This window comes from Artemia franciscana, chromosome 5 (assembly GCF_032884065.1).
Source record: "Artemia franciscana chromosome 5, ASM3288406v1, whole genome shotgun sequence".
Lineage (NCBI taxonomy): Eukaryota > Metazoa > Arthropoda > Branchiopoda > Anostraca > Artemiidae > Artemia > Artemia franciscana.
In genome coordinates, this window is record NC_088867.1 from 18,861,779 (window position 1) to 18,880,917 (window position 19,139).

General features: G+C 35.1%; 2 protein-coding genes across 2 annotated transcripts in view; one reads left to right on the top strand and one right to left on the bottom strand.

Moving 5' to 3' along the window:
* LOC136027060 (beta-alanyl-bioamine nonribosomal peptide synthetase ebony-like) overlaps positions 1-19,139 on the bottom strand; it is a gene marked incomplete in the record, with an annotated part of 131,305 nt that overhangs the window by 45,157 nt on the left and 67,009 nt on the right. Inside the window, 2 exon segments of the mRNA XM_065703988.1 lie at positions 12,255-12,451; positions 16,306-16,473. Of these exon segments, the coding sequence (XP_065560060.1) occupies positions 12,255-12,451; positions 16,306-16,473 (365 nt within the window).
* The window catches only part of LOC136027691 (uncharacterized), a 93,102-nt gene continuing 83,633 nt past the window's right edge, over positions 9,671-19,139 (top strand). Inside the window, exon 1 of the mRNA XM_065705140.1 lies at positions 9,671-10,093. Coding sequence (XP_065561212.1) covers positions 9,671-10,093 — 423 coding nt within the window. The remainder of the gene's footprint in view (positions 10,094-19,139) is intronic.

The following is a 19,139-nucleotide window of genomic DNA, read 5'->3' on the forward strand; positions in this document are numbered from 1 at the left end:
TAATGCTGAATTTAAATATGTAGGTTTAATCATGTTTATTCTTACCCATCAAAAGTTACGAGCCTGAGAAAATTTGCTTTATTTTAGAAAATAGGGAGAAACAACCCCTAAAGTCATAGAATCTTAACGAAAATCACACCATCAGATTCAGCGTATTAGAGAACCCTATTGTAGAAGTTTCAAGCTCCTATCTACAAAACTGTAGAATTTTGCATTTTTTGCAAGAAGGCAGATCACGGATGCGTGTTTATTTGTTTTTTTTTTTTTTCACAGGGGTGGTCGTGTCAACCCAGTGGTCCTAGAATCTAACGAGAGGACTCATTCTAAAGGAAAGTGCCCTTTTTAAGTGACCAAAAAAATTGGAGGGTACCTAGGCCCCTCCCACGCCAATTATTTTCCCAAAGTCACCAAATCAAAATTCTGAGATAGCCATTTTATTCAGCGTAGTCGAAAAATCTTATAACTATGTCTTTGGGGACGACTTACTCCCCACAGTCCCCGTGGGAGGGGCCATAAGTTGCAAACTTTGACCAGTCAAATAGTTCGTGGTAACAAGCTGTAGTAAGGAGCGACCCGGCTCAATAGTAACCAAAACTCTAAAAAATGGAATTTTGATACCAATAGCTACATCAAAAGAATCGCTTTTTAATGCCAATGTTAGATATGTAAGTTTCATCAAGTTTAGTCTTACCCTTCAAAAGTTACGAGCCTGAGAAAATTTGCCTTATTTTAGAAAATAGGGGGAAACACCCCCTTAAAGTCATATAATCTTAAAAAAATCACGCTATCAGATTCAGCGTATCAGAGAACCCTATTGTAGAGATTTCAAGCTCCTATCTACAAAAATGTGGAATTTTGTTTTTTTTTGCCAGAAGGCAGATCACGGATGCGTGTTTATTTGTTTGTTTGTTTTTTTGTTTTTTTTTCCCAGGGGTAATCGTATCGACCAAGTGGTCCTAGAATGTTGCAAAAGAGCTCATTCTCACGAAAATGAAAAGTTCTAGTGCCCTTTTTAAGTGACCAAAAAAATTGGAGGGCACCTTGGCCCCCTCCCACGCTAATTATTTTCCCAAAGTCAATGGATCAAAATTCTGAGATAGCCATTTTATTCAGAGTAGTCTAAAAACCCTATAACTATGTCTTTGGGGACGACTTACTCCCCCACAGTCCCCATGGGAGGGACGTTAAATTTTAATAGGTTTTAAGTTTTAATAAGTTTTAAGTTTTAATGTCGCTCCTTACTTTCCGTTTAAAAAAACTTGTTTTTTATTTAATTTTGTTAAAAGTCGCTCTCAGGAAAAGTGCTAACGTGTTGATTAGGATAAAACTGAATTTTTGTTGTTAAGCAACAAAGGGTCCCCATGAAGACCATTCGAAGGAACATAAAAAATTATGCTAAATGGCAAAATGTAGCTTAAATGTTTCTTCTTAAGGAATAGTATGATTTTGTCTTTCAGATCACGTAGCGCTTTACTGAAAGCATTTCAGAATTCAATATACGTAGCCAACTGGTACTTGAAACTTTAGCCAAGTGTAGCAAGTACAAAAAAAGAAGGTATATAAGAAATATAGGAAATTACGAGTTGAATTTGAATAAAACTTGAAACCTCAGAATCTTGAAAATTTATTGAGATCACATTTTTGGGGTTAGTATGAAGTAAGCCGAAAACAATCATAAGAATTTGTGATGACAAGATACTTATTTTTTGCCATTTATATGACTTTTTGGTTACAAAAGCAACATTTTTCAAATGAATCCTTATTAATGCGAATTAGCAAAAATGTAGCCGGTGGGATATGTATTTCTTGAAATTTAGGAGGAACTTTATTGTTTTTATCAAAATAATTTTTCAAATTTCAAACTACACTGTAGACAATTACATTGTAAACAGTAAACATTGTAAACGATACTTTTTCGAATTTTCAAATAAAGTATAAACACCAGCAAAAAAAGTCCCTAAGAAAATTTATGCATAACAAATTTAAAAAAAATATTTCGGCATTTCAGTCAGAACTAAAGGAATCACCTTCTTCGGGCATACTTTTCAGTTCTTAATTTATAAAACTTACTAAACTTTATACCTTAGCAAATAAACAGTAGTGTCTAAAACGGAAGCTCTTATCATGTTTAGATAGAAAAAAAGATAATTTATAAGGACAAATAGTAAAATTAAATTTTAAATATCATTTTTTTCTAACAAAATTAAGAAGCAGCATTACAACTTAAAACAAGCTCCTATATAATATTGGATTTGCTACCGCTCCCCGGGTATCCACCATATGGATAATATGGGGGTAAAGTTCATTTGTGACGCAAACAAATGTTATATTGAGATTCAGAATGCAATTCTGGGTGAATATTTGCACATTACGGGGGTGGGGTTATATACTCTATAAACATATAGGTTCTAAGAAATTCACGAATTTCTTAGAAAAACTGGAAAAACAAGGAAAGAGGTGGAGATAAAGGTTTTCCCCCTGAAAATGTGTTAACTATAATTATTCTGCCTATTACTGATTAAGAATCGTTTTCTTAAGATATTTCTTTATGTTACAACCACAGAAGAGAGAATAATGAGGACTTCTTTCCCAAGACAGTGAACCAACAAAACCTATTTGAATATTTCGGCCTTAATTCTGAGGGCCGTCTTCAGCAAATTAAATAATAAACAATAAAACACTTACAATAAAAGCTCTCGGCTAAAAATCCACTTTTTTTAAATAGCTTTTTTTTTAAAAGCTAACATTTTACAAGCTAAAAAGGTTCATTCATTGAACTAACTGTATTTATTAAAAATTGGAATACTGAACTAGTTTTCAAGGTTACAACATATAAACTAACCGGATTATCTTTTTACATTGTTCATGATCTGAGCTAGCTGAGCTGTATATATGTGCTGTTACGAAGTAACTTGCAATTACTGAAATAAGTTTTGCAAATTGGGACTGAAATTTTTTGGAGGATTATTTATTGTGGAATTGGCAAATTGTAGGCCCTCTTTGGGAAAGTGCACTGCTCAGTGATACGCAGGAAAGTCTTTTAGGCCGACTTTACACAGGTTGGATTGGAATACATTTGGATGCAATAGGGAGGCTCGGCTCTCACTTAAAGATAAGTCTTTTTGCTCTGTTTATCGACTTCTAAAAATGAGATGCTGTTAATAATAATAATAATAATTTATTTATAACCCACAAAATACATTAAACTGTGGAGTAAACACACAAAAAAAGAAAAAACAAGAAAAAAACTTAACAACATAAATAACATAACTGCATAACAACATACAACATAAGTAAATTACCTCAATTCAAAAATGGCAAAAGAGGGTCGAAAACACCAATCATTTGCCACGTTTTAAGAGATATATCTTTAGATAAATGTTTCAGTCGCGAGGGTGCATCAACGATGTCAAATTTAGAAACTACTGTATGATTCCGATACCACCGAGGCAGACGCAGCAAATACTTGCAACACTTAAAATATCCTGAGCGTATTTTCTTTGTATCCTTCTTGCGAAGGAGGAAAGCAAAACCAGAAAGAAAAAAAACAGCAGGGGCACAAAAACTAGAATAAAGACGGCATAGTCCTTTTTGGTTATACCGACCACGATTTGGTAAAATTTTTGCGTATCCAACCCGCATACTTTTCAGCACGCTGGACGTAATAGCGGAGCAAGCAGACGAAAGTGACGTGGAAAAAGAGAGACCCAACCAACCCAAGCAAAGAGGTGATGCTGGTGGAGGACTCCCAAAACACAAAAACTCACATTTGGAGGCATTAACTGAAAGGCCTACTGTGGATAGTGCGGCCGAAGGCCGGTAAAAGTTGGTAATTAGACTATGTTTTGTCCGGCTAAGAAGCAGAACATCATCAGCATATGCAAAGTGACTAATGTCTAAATTATCATTGTAAAAAATTGACGGTTGAAGACGTTGGAGACAAGAAGCTAAAACACATTTAAATATGCACCTTGCCTAATGCCTTTTTTTAGCAAGAATATACTCCCCTACAGTACCATTCCACTTCACCCTAACTGAAGAATTAGCATACCAATACTTAAGCACGGAAACAATAGAAAGGTTAACACCTGAGGCTGCTAGAAAAAACAAAGCATTTGAATGAATTACATTGTCAAAAGCACTAGATATGTCAATAGTCAAACAATACAGGGGACTTTTTTGAGCAACAGCTTGTTTCATTAGCCGACCCACAATATTGTGAGCTTGAACAAAGCCCATGCCTTTTCTAAAACCAAGCTGGAAGGGTGTAAAATTGCATTTGGAGTTAATGGCCGGTAGCAGTACATATTCAAATAGCTTACTAACAAAACAACACACAGTGATAGGACGGTAATTAGAGCAAGCACTGGGGTCCTTACCCCTCTTGACTATGGGAGATATACAACCGGGCAAAAAAACTATCTGGCACAACGGACTGTGCCAAACACATCTGAAACAATAGCTGCAAATGCTTCAGCAGTTCAGGACAATCATAAGCAAAAAACTTGAAGCAAAGACCATCACTATCGAGAGACTCAGACTTATTCACTTGCATAAGAGCTTGGAGTATAACACCAGATTCCACCGATAACACTTGAGATTGGTTGATACGAATTGGGAGGATTGAGTTGACAAGCTTTATAAAATGATTTTGGAGATTAATATTAAATGAAAGCAAAATATTTGTATAATGAGAAACGAAGTCACATAGCCGAAGAGACGAATTAATTGGAAGTGAGCACTTTACACTGTTTATAACATGATCCCAGGATTTCTTGTCACAAGGACCATCCCAGGCATTCAGTCTTGCCCTATGCAGGGAATATTGTACTCTCGTTTGGTTTTCTGTTTTATTTAATGTACTGAACCAGAAGAAGGAGGATCACAGGCTATCCACATACGGAGCCAGAACTTAGCTTTTTGTTTAGCCATCTTCACTTTAGGATCAACTTTCCAAAAGGGATTGCGAGTACCCGTTCAGACGCACTCGGAGGGTACGGCTTTTTTAGCGGCAGACTTTAGACAGAACACTATTTGCTGATATTACGAGTTGATATCTATCCGAGTTGAAGTTGTACATACAGATGTTTGCAATAAGTGGAAAGGCAATTTAATAGATGATAATAACTGGGACAATGTCAATACATAAAGTGGAACATTGGTATTTTCCCAATTTAACTTTGAGAGCCACTTGGGAGAGTTACGTTGCACAGAGCTCGCCATCGAGCAAGATAGTTGGCACGTGATTGGTAAATGATCTTCGTCGATTTTAGAGTTGTCCACATGAACTATTGATGAAAGTAGAGTTGAATCTGACACAATTCCATGATCAAGGTTGAAAGTAAGACCACCAAGATTGTGAATATAAGTAAATAGAAGATCTTTAGCAGCAAGATGGAATCCTCCGGGTAGTGAAGCGAGGAAGATTTCAGATCGGTCAGAATTAGATAATAAGTCAGTGTTCATGTCGCCGGCGAGAACCCATTTGGTATTTTGTTTTGAAAGGTCGCTAAGTAGTGTTCATAGGCGATTATATGCTTGTGAAAAACTAGACAATGACTGCACTGTCTTTTTATTACAGGGGAAATAAATGTTTATAAATGCGGTATCACCACATTTTATCGCTAAGATGTTAGCGTCACTTTGCAATAATGACGGCTGAGTCTTATGTCTGAAATAGATGACCAGACCTCTTGATGGTCTACCACGGGTTTTCTGGGAGGCTCTCAAGAAGGTATAATGGGTCCAGAAACGCTTTAGTCTATCAACATTCACTTTAGAGAGAAGGTACTCCTGTAAAAACACAATATCATTTTCAAGCAGCTCACTAATCAGTAGATCCTTGTCTTTTGTACCATTAATATTAAGGGACACAAAGCTATATGGAGTTTGAGCATTCATTTATTAGCGTTTTTGAGAGCCGATCGGAGAACTTTGTATTTCAGACTAAAACTTACGTGTTCCATAGTGTAATTTGCACATTTTGGCGAGGCTTGGCAAGGGTTTTTCTTGGAATTCACATGAGGGCGAGAATATCACGCAGCTGTTCAAGACAAGAGTTCACCTTGGCACTGAGGGTACTGAAGGCATCAACAGGGATCATTGGCACTTCGCTTGGACATTTGATAACAAAGTCCGGAAGCTTTATGTTCTAGGAATCGTGCTTTACAAGCGAAGAAATAATGTCCGAAGCACAGTTTAATGCACCATTGGCTCCTACGCGCTTCGATGGGACTTTATTCGAAAAAGCTTTAAAAAAAAGCAATTTACGGGTCTCACAAAGAGAAGAAGACTCGAAGAAATCGACCATGTACTATTTTATCGTATCGGGCGAAACTCTATTAACAAGATTTTTCTGTACAAAGCATAGGATAGGATTGTAGAAAAGTTCATCTTCGCACCGATTACCAGTTCCCATTTTCTCTAGATTGAAGGTTCACTTGCGAAAGAAGTAAGGGAAGCATTGGAGGCTGCCTACCTTGTCTACGCAATTTCAGGGACAAGCCCGGTAGGTACCATGGCTCTTGCAAACAGCTCTCCTCCACCCTTCTTCTTACTTCTCTCCTCTCACCTTTATCGTAACGCAATTATAATAAAAGCTCTCGGCTAAAAATCCATTTTTCTTTAAATAGCCTTAGCATCATTACTTCTTAACTAAAAGTTCAGCAAAGACTGTGGTTTTTAGCAGTTTGATGTTGCGCTAGCTAAATTCAAGAACTACCCCCTATGGCCCGTGAAAATTATGCAAATAGGAAAGAATTCTTACGGAAAGCCCACTTATCTGGTCTTTTGTTTCGGTGGTCACGATGAATTTAGGTTAATAGATGCGAATCTTCAAGAATACAACCTAAAACGAAAGATTCATCCACGCCTGCTGTCAAAAAAGTAACTTTGGAACTTGATAATACCCCTGAAATTTATGAAACTCTTTCTAAGACTTTTTTAGCCCTGAAAGCAAATGATAAATTAGGGTCTAACTCAGTTTCTTCAAGTATCGCCCAAATTTATGACAAAGTAGTTCCAACTGAAGCCCAGATGGAGAAGACAAGAAGTGATCTACTGGAAAATATTACTAAGAAAGTGACTGAAAAGTTCAATGACCCAAGGTTACTGAAAGAGGCTACTGAAGTGATAGTCAGCCAGGTTTATGATTCAGTCACGCTCGAGTTTAATCCAAAGTTTGCAAAATTGAGCAGACTCGTAAGTAGTCTGAGAACTCAAATTGAAAATTTGCAGGAGAGGATTAGTAGAATAGAAAAAAGCTTGATGATTATGATCAAGAGTCCTTGCTTGATAGTCTTGTATTTCATGGGGTAAAGCAGTTACCTGGTGTAGACACTCGTACGACAATATCTCGCATTATAAATAGAAATATGTCTGTGACAGACCTCGCATCTTCTGATTTGATTAATATATACCGTCTCCGATTGAATAATCCGACTACACAGCATGAAGAAAGTTCTATTAGAGGTGCTCCGATCGTCGTTATATTTTCTGGCAAAGATGTAGCCCGTTGAGTGTTTAAAGCAAAGGCTAAACTTGCTTCAACTGGCGTTTTTGTATCGGAGTCTCTAACTAAACGTCGCCGGGACATTTTAAACGCAGTGAAAGACAAGTATGGACAACGAAATGTTTGGTCAGATCAGGGTCAGATTTTGGCAAAATCTAGTGTAGGGTCAACAGTCAAGAAGATCCGTTCTATTACTGACTGTATTTGGTCTCATTAGTGCTTTTTGCATTTGTTTATTTTGTTTTAATGTTTTTGCTTGTATTTTCAACCTTTTTTTTCTCTGCTTTTATGTGTTTTTTTCTTTCTTGGTGTTTTTTTTCATTTAGAGAGATTTGTTTTAGTTCGAGATTTCATTTACTCTCGATACGTCTATACTCGATGATTTAATGAGCCGACCGTTTCTCCTTGAACAGGTTTTGTCGGCACAAATAGCAACTGATATTGAGCCTTGTATGAACCAAGTTAGATTTAAACAGTTAAGAAACAGTGCTTATGTTCAATGTTCGCAGTTAAACCCCGCGGAAGCCGATTTACTGAGTTTATGTGCCTGGAATTGCCACCTAACCACGTGTTATGAGGATGTGTTGCAATTTCTCTCTGTTTCTCAAGGTAAAGTTAGTTTTTATTGGTATATGTGAAAGTCTTTTGAGTCAGGAACACTCTGTCTCATTGTACTCTTTTCCAGATTATAATTTGGAGATTAATAACCGGACGTCACTTTATAGAGGGGGAATTGCGTGTTCGATTTCTAAGTCGTTGACATACCAAGTAAGAAATGATATTGATGTTTGGATAGAGGGTAAATACGAAAGTTTTAGTCTGGATTTAGATATGGGAAGTAGTAAATTTTTGATTAGTGTTGTATATAAGCCACCAAGTCCTAGCTGGGAAGAACTTCAAATTGGGTTTGATCAACTTGCGCGTGCGGTGTCTCGGACAGGTTTAGATTTTATTTCTATGGGTGATTTCAACTTTAATCTGCTTACATTGAACGGAGCAAATTTAGATTTTTTTTTTATTTGATGGTTGTTCATGATCTTTTCCAAATAGTAAATATTCCAACACATGTTACGAGTCATTCAGCCACTCTCATTGATAATATTTTTGTTGGTTCTAAGTATGTGGACCATAGTTACACCGATGTGGTTCCATACCCTTGTTCGGACCATTTCCCAGTTGTTGGAGCGGTACCTTGTGGCCGAATAAAAAGTACTAAAACAAAAAAAGTGAAGACTAGGTCGTTGAAAAAGGTGAAGAGTTGAGTACCATTGATTTAGTGAGATTATGGATATGAAAAATGACGCTTCTGGTGCGTTTGATCGTATGATGGGGGTCGTAGAATTAATTCATGATAAGATTTGCCCAGTGAAATTCTTGAAACCACATAAGTGTGAACCCAGGAATCCCTGGATAGCTATTGAAATTCTTGAAGTGTCACATTTAAGAAATCAAGCATATATGGAATATTTAAATAGTGAATGTGCCAAGAAACTGGAAGAAATCAAAATAATACACAATAAAGTAAACTCGATGAGAAGAAAAGCTAAAAAAGAATACTTTGCCAACCAATTGAGTTTAAATAAGGATAATACTAAAGGAATTTGGAAAATTATTAATGACCTATTGGGAAAGAAGAAAGAAGCTCCACCTAATTCGCTACTGATTCAAGGAAAACTTGTTAATGATGAAATAAGTATCACGTTTTTTTCAAGTTTTTTCACAGAGTTTTTTTCAAGTGTTGGGCAAAACGTACAGCCGCAAGGGTTAGTGAATTTTAATAACGGTTTAATGAAAGATGAATTTGTGGATGATAGAGGAATTGGATATGAGATTGAACTTCAGCCTTGTACTGAAGATAAAATTCTGAAGGTGTTGAAAACAATCAAATTGAATTCAGCAGGGACAGATGGCATTAATTTGAAAACTTTTCAGTCAGTGATGTGTTATTTAATGCCATGTGTAATCCATATAATCAATCTTTCCCTCCAAACCGGTATATTCCCTGATGCGCTTAAAAGGGCAAAAGTAATCCCCCTTCATAAAAGTGGCTCTAAGCTAGAAATTGAAAATTATTGACCCATATCAATCCCACCCTTGTTTTCAAAAATATTTGAAAATATTGTGCATAAAAAGCTTTATGATCATCTTATGAAAACAGGGATGTTAAGTGAAAACCAGTTTGGCTTTAGGAAAGGTCACTCGACGTCGGACGCCGTGCGTTCCCTTTGTGATACTGTAAATAAATACTTTGAACGTTGTGAAGTCCCTTTGACTGTTTTTATCGATTTTAGAAAACCATTCGATACAGTGGATTTTAATATTCTACTCAAACGTCTACAATCCCTTGGAATTCGTGGTAACTATTTAAAGTGGTTTCATAGTTTTCTAAGTGGTAGATCTATTCAGGTTGTATTAAATGATGTGTTTTTTTCTCCTTTTCATGTGAGGTGTGGTGTGCCTCAGGGGTCTGTTCTGTACCTTGTGTATGTTGATTCAATGCGTTTCTACTTACCTGAGTGTTGTATTACGACTTTTGCGGCTTTAACTGTGTCTATTCGATATGTCGATGATTTCTTGTTGAAAGTAAGTAGGGTATTAAAGGCATTTTTTGCATTTACAAGTTTGAGCCTTCTGTCAGTGAACGTTAATAAAACTAATTTTATGATTTATAGGAGAGTTGGTAAGCCTCCATGTGTTATAACAAAGATATTTTTTAACGGTAGGCCTTTGTCACAGATGCATGAAGTGCGTTATTTGGGATTCCAGCTTGATTGTAATCTATCTTGGAAGAACCATAGTGATCTTGTTGCAGCTAAAGTTGCTAGAGGCTTAGAAATTTTGCGTCGATTAAAGCATGTTTTACCATTAACAGTTCTTTTATTATTATATCACACCATTGTTGCGCCTTATATTTATTATGGTTGTGTCCTTTGGTTTAGTAATTTCTATGCAAATTTTAAAAATGTGCAGATCCTACAAAATAAAATAGTACGTCTTCTTGGTAATTATGTAGAAAATGTGAATGATACCGCGTCATGTTTTAAGAAATTACGAGTGCTTAACATTGGTCAGATTTGAGATTATCAAGCTGCTGTTTTTGCGCATCGATGTTGCAATGATGTATGTCCTCCAGTTTTTACCGATTTTTTTCGAGTAAATCGTTCACTCCACAGGTATGAGACAAGAGAGGTGGATAGTTTTATTGTCTAGTACCGAGAAACCACACGTGCAGCTTTCGGAATTAGGTATTTAGCTTCGGCTATTTGGAATGATATCCCAGCTGGCATTAGGGAGGCGGAACATATTGGGTCGTTTAAAGTAAAATTAAAAAAAACATTTATTGGGAGTAGGGAAATAATTTTTTATTATTATTACTGTTAGCCTTTATTTATATATATTCTGGTATTAAGGGATAATTGAGTGAGAGTGTTTTTGTCCTTTGTTAATTTTTGTTCTCTACAGTGGCGTAAATTCGTCAAATTCATTGGGGGGGAGGGCAAAGTTGAAGTCAATTTTCCCAAATCAAGTTAAAATGACAATGAGAAATGGGTCATATAGTATCCCTAAGACTAAAGAAACCTGGCCCGTTTCTCTGGATGCTTGAATTATACAGGCTTATATTTATTATTGAAATACAGTTATTGTGTTTTGACAAGATTTTGAAGAGACTGAATTTCAGCTGGGATAAACTGGGGTCTTATTCCCCTGGTTCTGCAAACAAAAATAATCTCATTTCTGTATTTTATATTCTGAATTGTTAGTTGTTTGTTTCGAGTTAGGTTAATGTATCGACCTACGCTTAAAATTTTTATGCTACTGCATTACGGCCAGTAAAATCAACAGGATGCCACATGAATCAGTCTGTTGTTTGTTTTTGCTGTAAATTAAATTTTCTTCTTTTCTTTGTTTGGAAATTATTAGCCGTCAATAACAATCGTCAGTATTAGTCTGTGTTTTACATTGCTACAATGTTTAATCTAATGTGTGTTGTAATTTTAAACCAGTAGCATAGCTTAATCCGTTATTGTATCTATACATCTTAATAAAACTAGGCTTCTAGAACAACATTCTTCTTTTTTATGCTTGCATTTAGAGTAAAGTGCTAGTCTTACATAATCCTACATATATATGAAAATAGCATCAGTAAATTTATTTGTACTAGATACATATATATTATGTTGCATAGCTGAAGAGCCCATATTTTTTTCCCGTTTTTAAGTTTAAATTTTAACCTTTACTTCAATGAGAAAAAGCGTGTTTATTTGCTGTTTTCTAACAACAAGTAATCATAAAATTATATAAGAAAATACAGTCCAACACGCAGTCCACAATACAGAGTATAGTCAAATCTCTTTTAGATAAATATAAAAATATTACCATTTTTACTGCTTAAATTATAATAGTGTTCTTTTAGTTCTTTTAGTTATGCCAAGTTATTATAACCTTCAAACTTATAACTTGTACATTAAAGTGGTAGTTTAAACAGCTTGTGCGCTCCTACTTACCACTATGAAAAATTTATGAAAAAGTTAACATTCATAATTGTTATATTTGTCAACAAAACTCTATTTTTAAATATAAAAAGACAGTATTTTTAGATAGAATACTTTTCCTAAGGTTTGTCAAACTAAAGTGAGTAATAAGGTGAAATAAAAAGATTTGGAAACGAATTTTAATGACTTCAGGGGGTTTGTCCCTAGCACCAATCATGAGTATAGCAATAAAGAGAGATAAGAATACTTACTTGATCAATCTGGCCAGGATTATAGCACAAAACAATGCTGGATTCCACATAACTGATAGATCTAATGACTCCATCAACTTCAATAAGATCCACTCGATGACCACGCACTTTGATCTGACTGTCGGACCTGCCTTCATATGAAAGATGTCCATTCACAATTTTTCCATAATCTCCAGTCTTATACAAGAGACCAAAATCTATAAAATAAGTATAATTTTTTGTAGAACATTGTTTTTTAGCTTTTTTGTTGCCTGATTAATATTTGAAACTTGATATTGGTTTAGCTGAAAATTTAATCTGAAAAGAATCAGCTTTTTTCATAATAACAAGTTTTTGATAAAAATTTATGTGTTTTTTCCTGATTATGTCAATTTATTACCAATGTTGGGTTATCTATGGCATGTGAATTGCAAGAAAATTTTCTAGTGTATTTAGTTCAGCCCGGAAAAATTCTAAGGAAGATGGTCACATGTTTGGAAATAAGGTATTTTTGTTGTAAAAGTACCATGTTTTTTCTGTTGTTAAAAGGTCACCGTATGTACTTTATGCATATTTTTGGTATTTTTCGGAGAAACAGACACTTGGTCTGACCATCTCTCCTTTCGGTGCCCACAAGATACACTTTCCATTGCACCTTAAATTCACTTAAAAAAAATTTGATTCACCACATTTCTCTTTTACAACGACGTAGAGGCTCAGGGAATCAGAGAGGCTTTTTTCATTCTGCCAAACCTGTATCGCTTGTTCACCTAAAATGTTTCCTACCAGGTTTATCACCTTATTATCCCCAGTCTATTATTCCTCATTACCGAAGCCATAATTTTGTATTTCCCCCATTCTGCAATCTTGTAAAATCTTCCGTACCTGGTGCGGCCATAAACATGGAGACTGAACTCTAAAAGTCTCTGCATAAGCTAAGCGTGTCCACTTTCGATTCTATCTTGAAACTGCTTTCAGGAAGCTAATCCTCCGGCAATTAAACCATGACTTGGTCTAGAATCATTTAATGCTATTTGAAGCTCATCTTTGAGGTTTATTTTTTCAGCTCCACTGGGTCTCACTTGGGCCTTTTGTGTTCCTCAATCTTTCGTTCAACTAATCTATCATCTTCGTAGTACTAACTGTATCCAAATTTCTAATATTTGGTAAAGTCATATTTAATCCTTGGACTGCGTTCATAGTCAGGGCCGGATCAACTAGGAGCTGGGTCCAATGGAAGATTTTTTATGGGGCCCTTTTAACATATTAAGTATGTTGTTAAAATTGAATTTGGGTATATATATATATATATATATATATATATATATATATATATATATATCATAGATAGTACCGAGAGGACAGTGGCTTCGCCACCAGTCCCGGGAACGGCTATACGGCAGGTTTCTTTGTATTGATTCTGATTTTCACTTGACCTGTATCAGAGGCTGTTGTCCCAGTGAAGCAGCAGGTTTATTTACATCATCCTCGACTTCTTGCATTTTCGTGTAACCTTTGGCATAATTGTTTGTGTCTTGAAATATTTACTCCAAAAGATCTATTAGATTACGAGAGATTCTGTAGTTTAAACGATGAAGAAAGTGTTCTTGGGGTGTAAGAGCTTCGTTCGGGTCTAAAAAGTGCCTGTGATTTTGAGGGTTGTTCGAAATTACATTCAGGGATCTGTGCTGGATGAAGCGCTAGATTAATTTTGTGATTAGCTACATTGAAGCTGAAAATATTACTACTATTGATAGTTCAGTCATCGTTTACGTTTAATGAATCTAAAGCAAAGCATAAGTTCAAGTTCTACATTTTTTTGTGAACAGCACAGTTCTTTGTTCTTCACTTTTATTTCTGACACGTTCTGATACTCACTTTCGCGTGTCAGCTAACCACACAATTCTTTGCTCTTTAATTTCATTTTAGATCCGTTATGATCCTTGTTGTCACATGTCTTGCAACCGTACTTTTTTCTTCGATTTCGTTTCTGCCTCGTTGTAATTCTCGCTTCTGCTTATCTTTTAACCGCATATTCCTTTGTTTCTCAGCTTTTTTTATCGTTACTTTAGACATTCTCTGTAACCATATGTTTTTGTGATCTTCACTATTGTCTTTGACTCGCTGCCACTTTTCTTTTAACCGTATATTTCTATGTTCTTCACTTTCGTTTCTAACTCGTAGTGTCATTTTCACAAGTATTCTAAACCCATACTTTTTTTCGTTACTTCAAACATTTTCTCAAGGCCCTTTGCCTTAGCTGCTTGAATTGGTCTATGTCATATTTTGATGGTCTAGGTTGCTCATTTTCACCCATTGTGAATTTACATTTCTCAGGTCGTCCTCTTGATCTCGTCTCATTTGGTGATCCAGTTTGTTCTTTTCGATCAATTGTTAATATACGTGTCTGTCCTTTAGGTATTATGAAACCGGTGAAAACTCTTTTTGTAAATAGACTCATTATATTTGGTATTTTATGCTCAGCTATGTTTCTTGTGTATTTCTACCTACGTCGAAGGTACAAAAAGCAATAGAACTAATTCTAAAGCGGAAATGACGTATTTGTGGTTTTGAAATTTCCTCGTAAATATGACGTTACTCATATGAATTTTTTCCTAAATATTTTGGGCCAGAAAATTCCAATATGGCTATTTTCCCTAACAAAAACATGGAGCTGTTTCGAAGAAAGCATTAAAAATACATATTTTCATAAATAAATAAAACAACAATTATTTCTTGTTTACAAAATACAAAATCATTTATTGAAGAAAGATTTACATCAACGAACATGAATACATGGATTTACATGTTTCTAATTTTTTGTGTTGTTAATTCTTGCTAAACTACCTGAAAATCTAACTTTCTTTCGTCTTCACTTTCAATCGGCAGAACTGCTGAGCTACTTAATCTATTCCTGATTCATTGTTGATACTGGATTGTTTGTTTTTAGTTTTAGCCGGGAAAATGATCTCTCTTCAGGAGAAGCGCTTACAGGAATTATTAAGAATATTTAAGAGTTTGAAAAAAGTGCTTATTTTCATGGCAGTGCGACGCCCTTTCAAACGCGGGGCCTGATTGTACCCATCCACAATAATTGCCCTTTATCCGGCCCTTGTCATATTGACACGCTACATATTGACACACTATTTTTTCTAATTTGGTTGGTTATTATTTAATTTTTCGCTTGAAGTGAAGGCATTCAAGACATATTTTAGCATGTTTAGTTTTATGCTGGGTGATTCTTTGATTTTCGAATCTATTATGTTCTTTATGGGTTATATAGCATTTGTGTGGACTAGTGTTGTGCATTGATTTGTATACTTTTCACTTTAGCTACAGCTTTCTCACTTTTCGCTAACTACAGTTAGCAAGCCAAAGGGAAATAAAATTTTGTTGATTATTTTAAAGTGGACATTGTCTGTGATTGTTGTCTCCAACTATGTTTTAAAAAAGATACCTGTTTTAGTTATACTGCTTAAGCTGATGACTTACTATTAGTTAACCATACTAGATTGGGCCCCGCTAATAATTTGCGTGTTCGGACTGACGCTTTGGGAAGAGTTAGACTTTTTCATAAATGCTTCCAAATGTGAGTTTCTTTGTTTTGATATTTCTGATCCTGCCCCCCCCCCCATTTACGTACCAGTTCTTTACATTACCAAAGTTTTTTCTCTCCAACTATTCTGTTTACTTATGGTTTCCAGTCTTTAATGTGGAATGAAAACACCTGCTTCAGTTAAAGAGAAGTTGTTTGTTTGCGTATTTCTTGCAGGCTATTTATTTTTTATAGATATATTTTTTGTTCTTTACTCCACATTCGTTTTGTAATATACTTACTTACATACTTATTAGCCTTAATGGTGGCTGGGGAAGGTGGTGCAAGCCGCCAATACAGCTTGGGAGCTTATTTCCAAAAAGAACTTGAAAGATGTATGTATACTCCATAGATATTTAATTGTAATAAGTTGGGATGTAACTATATAAAAAGGATCAGATCAGGCCACCTGCAAAAGAATTAATGATCGACTCCAGTACCACCAAATACTTTCATAAAGGTTAAAATTTTTCTTACCTTTAGATGTTGCGTAGGGGTTTTTAATGAATCTGTCTGATCCTTTTGCACCAACATAACCCAGGGCGACATGAGCTCCAGCGATATATATTTCACCTTGTTCTCCTGTTTTCACCAAGTGGTAATTCTGATCCATCAAATATATCTTGCAGTTGTCAACAGCAATCCCTTTAAAGAAATTCATTTAAAGGAAATAAAGCTATAAAATGGTCAGAATTTTAAGTTGAATTTCCAAAATTGATTTGATCAAAGCATTTGTAACTAGCATATGTTTTAATTGGTTACTTCGAAGACGTAGTTTAAGGGAGCTCCTACATCAGCAATATTACTGCCAATGATTAACTTACGACAACATACTAAAAATTCCTAGTACTGAACATAATAGGATTAAAATCTTAATTTATGTGTAAATTTCGTATTCGGTCCTGGCCCTGATAAGCACGGAAAGGGAAGAATTCGTAAATTTTAAAATGTTTGAAAATTTTGGTGCCAAAAACAGATGTTATTTTGAAGATATTTACTATGTATATATATTAATAAGTCTATGGTATCAAAATATGTAGTATATGGTCTAATCGCAGTAATGCCAACAGTGTGTTTTCTGAAAAACTCACCCGATTACGAATTGCAGCAAATTGATGACTGTGGAATTCCTGCTGGACTAACCCGTAATAAATTCGGTCAAGGAACAACTTTATGTCGGTGACTATTAAACTCATATTTCCAAAGATAAATTTTTCCACCTATCTATATTTCTCGCATTTTTTTACACTTGATAAGACTTTCTTAATGGAGAAATATGCGACCGTAAAGACCTTATAGAACTCTTAGTGAAATTCTTGAAACTTTAGTGCGCTCGAGCATTCCAAGATTCTCATCCAACAAGCCCGTTTACTTAGTTTTAGCGTGTCACAACAAAAATACAGAAGTTAGAATGCTTACTACCTAAAATCGTTTGGAGTAAGTTTAGAATAATTAACACCAGTACAGGGTCAGGTAGTACCTCCAGGGGTCATATACCCCTTTCACAGAAAGTAGGGTAACCCCTCACTTGTCAAAGTCCTTCCCTAAGGTGCTTGGAGTAGCCATGAAGTCTTACACAATCAGTTTCTTTAGCCTTGAGTTACTTGTCAAGGTTATTCCCTAAGGTACTTGGAGGAGGAATGAACTCCTACATAACTGATTTCTCTAGCCTTGAGTTACTTATAGATCATTCCCTAAGATACTTTGAGGAGCAATCAACTCTTGCCTAACTGATTTCTCAGGCTTTAAGTTACAGTTAAGCAATTATATGGCTCTAAGGTACTTGTAGAGACAATGAACTCTTGCAAAATCAATTTCTCTACCCTCGAGTGTTAGCTGTGCATTGATTTAGCCCTAGGGCACTTGAAAAAGCAATGACCTCTTGTGGAACTGATTTCTTTTAGCTTGCCAAGTTAATTGCGTAACTGATTTTTCTGGCCTTGAGTGTTAGTTGTGCCATGATTTAGCCCTAACGCACTTATAAGATCGATGAGCAATGAACAAACCCGGAAAAAGAGATTATACTGGTGTACTGACCAATAAAATCTCAACAAACTTAGTAATGACGATTTCCTAAGGTGCTCTCGAGGAACAATGAACTCTGAACAAACCTTAAAAAGGCAGTTCTACTTTTCTTGTGGGTATTACAGAACAGATTGCGTAATGATTTAAGATGATGGCGAAGAAGTTCCGATTATTTTGGAAATATTTGACTGGTGTAGTATTTGAACTGAGGTCTCCTAAAGATGAAGGAATGACGTGCTATATAGAAAATATTACAACATAAATATTCCAATATAGATTTTATAGCAAAAGTCCAAAATAAATCGATATACGTACGTTAACAAAGATTTTTTCTTTTAGAAAAACAATATTTGTAGTAACATTTTTTACCTAGTTTTTTTTTACTTAGAAATTCTTCCATCTTTTTTTCAACCTTTTTCAGCAAAAGAAATTCACTTGCAATATTTTCAAGATACGAGATAAAAATGATATATGTATGTTATTTGTGATTTTTCCTTTTAGAACAATAATATTTGCAGTGACAGTTTTCTTCACTTAGTTTTTTAACTTTCAACTTTTTCAAAATTTTTCAACTTTTTTGTTTATGTCTTAAAATGACATTATATGAACTCATAACAAAGTTCAGAATGATGACATTGTGAGTAAATATTTTTGTTCATAGAAATATATGGGTGGTTTCACTCTATTGGAAGTTTAAGATGATGGCGGCCATGACATGAGGCCGATAATACCCGATGCTGCAGAATCAATTACAAGGGGATGTCGACTAGCCCGCAAATGGGATTAGTATATTTGCAAGATACGTAAGAACGTTAAAAATAAATTGAAGAAAATCACTAAAAGTGACATCCCCTCAAACAATTACAAAAAAAGTTAATCAAAAGTTAATGGAAATCGTGATTTAATCTATATTTCAGGAAAATCCAAGCCAAGAAGAGGCTCCTCTGACAAGTTGGTTAGAATACCTATCTTACAGAGTATACTTTTCTACAGGGACACTATTCTGTTTTTCCTTCTTTGATACAGTAAATTATAAAGTTATTTATTTTTAGTTCCGGAAGAAGTGAGAGAAATGGGGATGAATGAATTCTGAGTAGACTCGCATACTGGTTGAGTTAAAAATTGTGTTGAGATTAATTAACTACTACTTTTGCTATTACGAAACAAGTCTTTTAACCTTGAGCGAAGTTATAAAAGTTTAATAAGAACCTTTTCTATTTAAATACTAAATCAATAGCTTCCAAGGGGATTGGCCTATATAACACTGAATTTATTGGTTTTAAAAA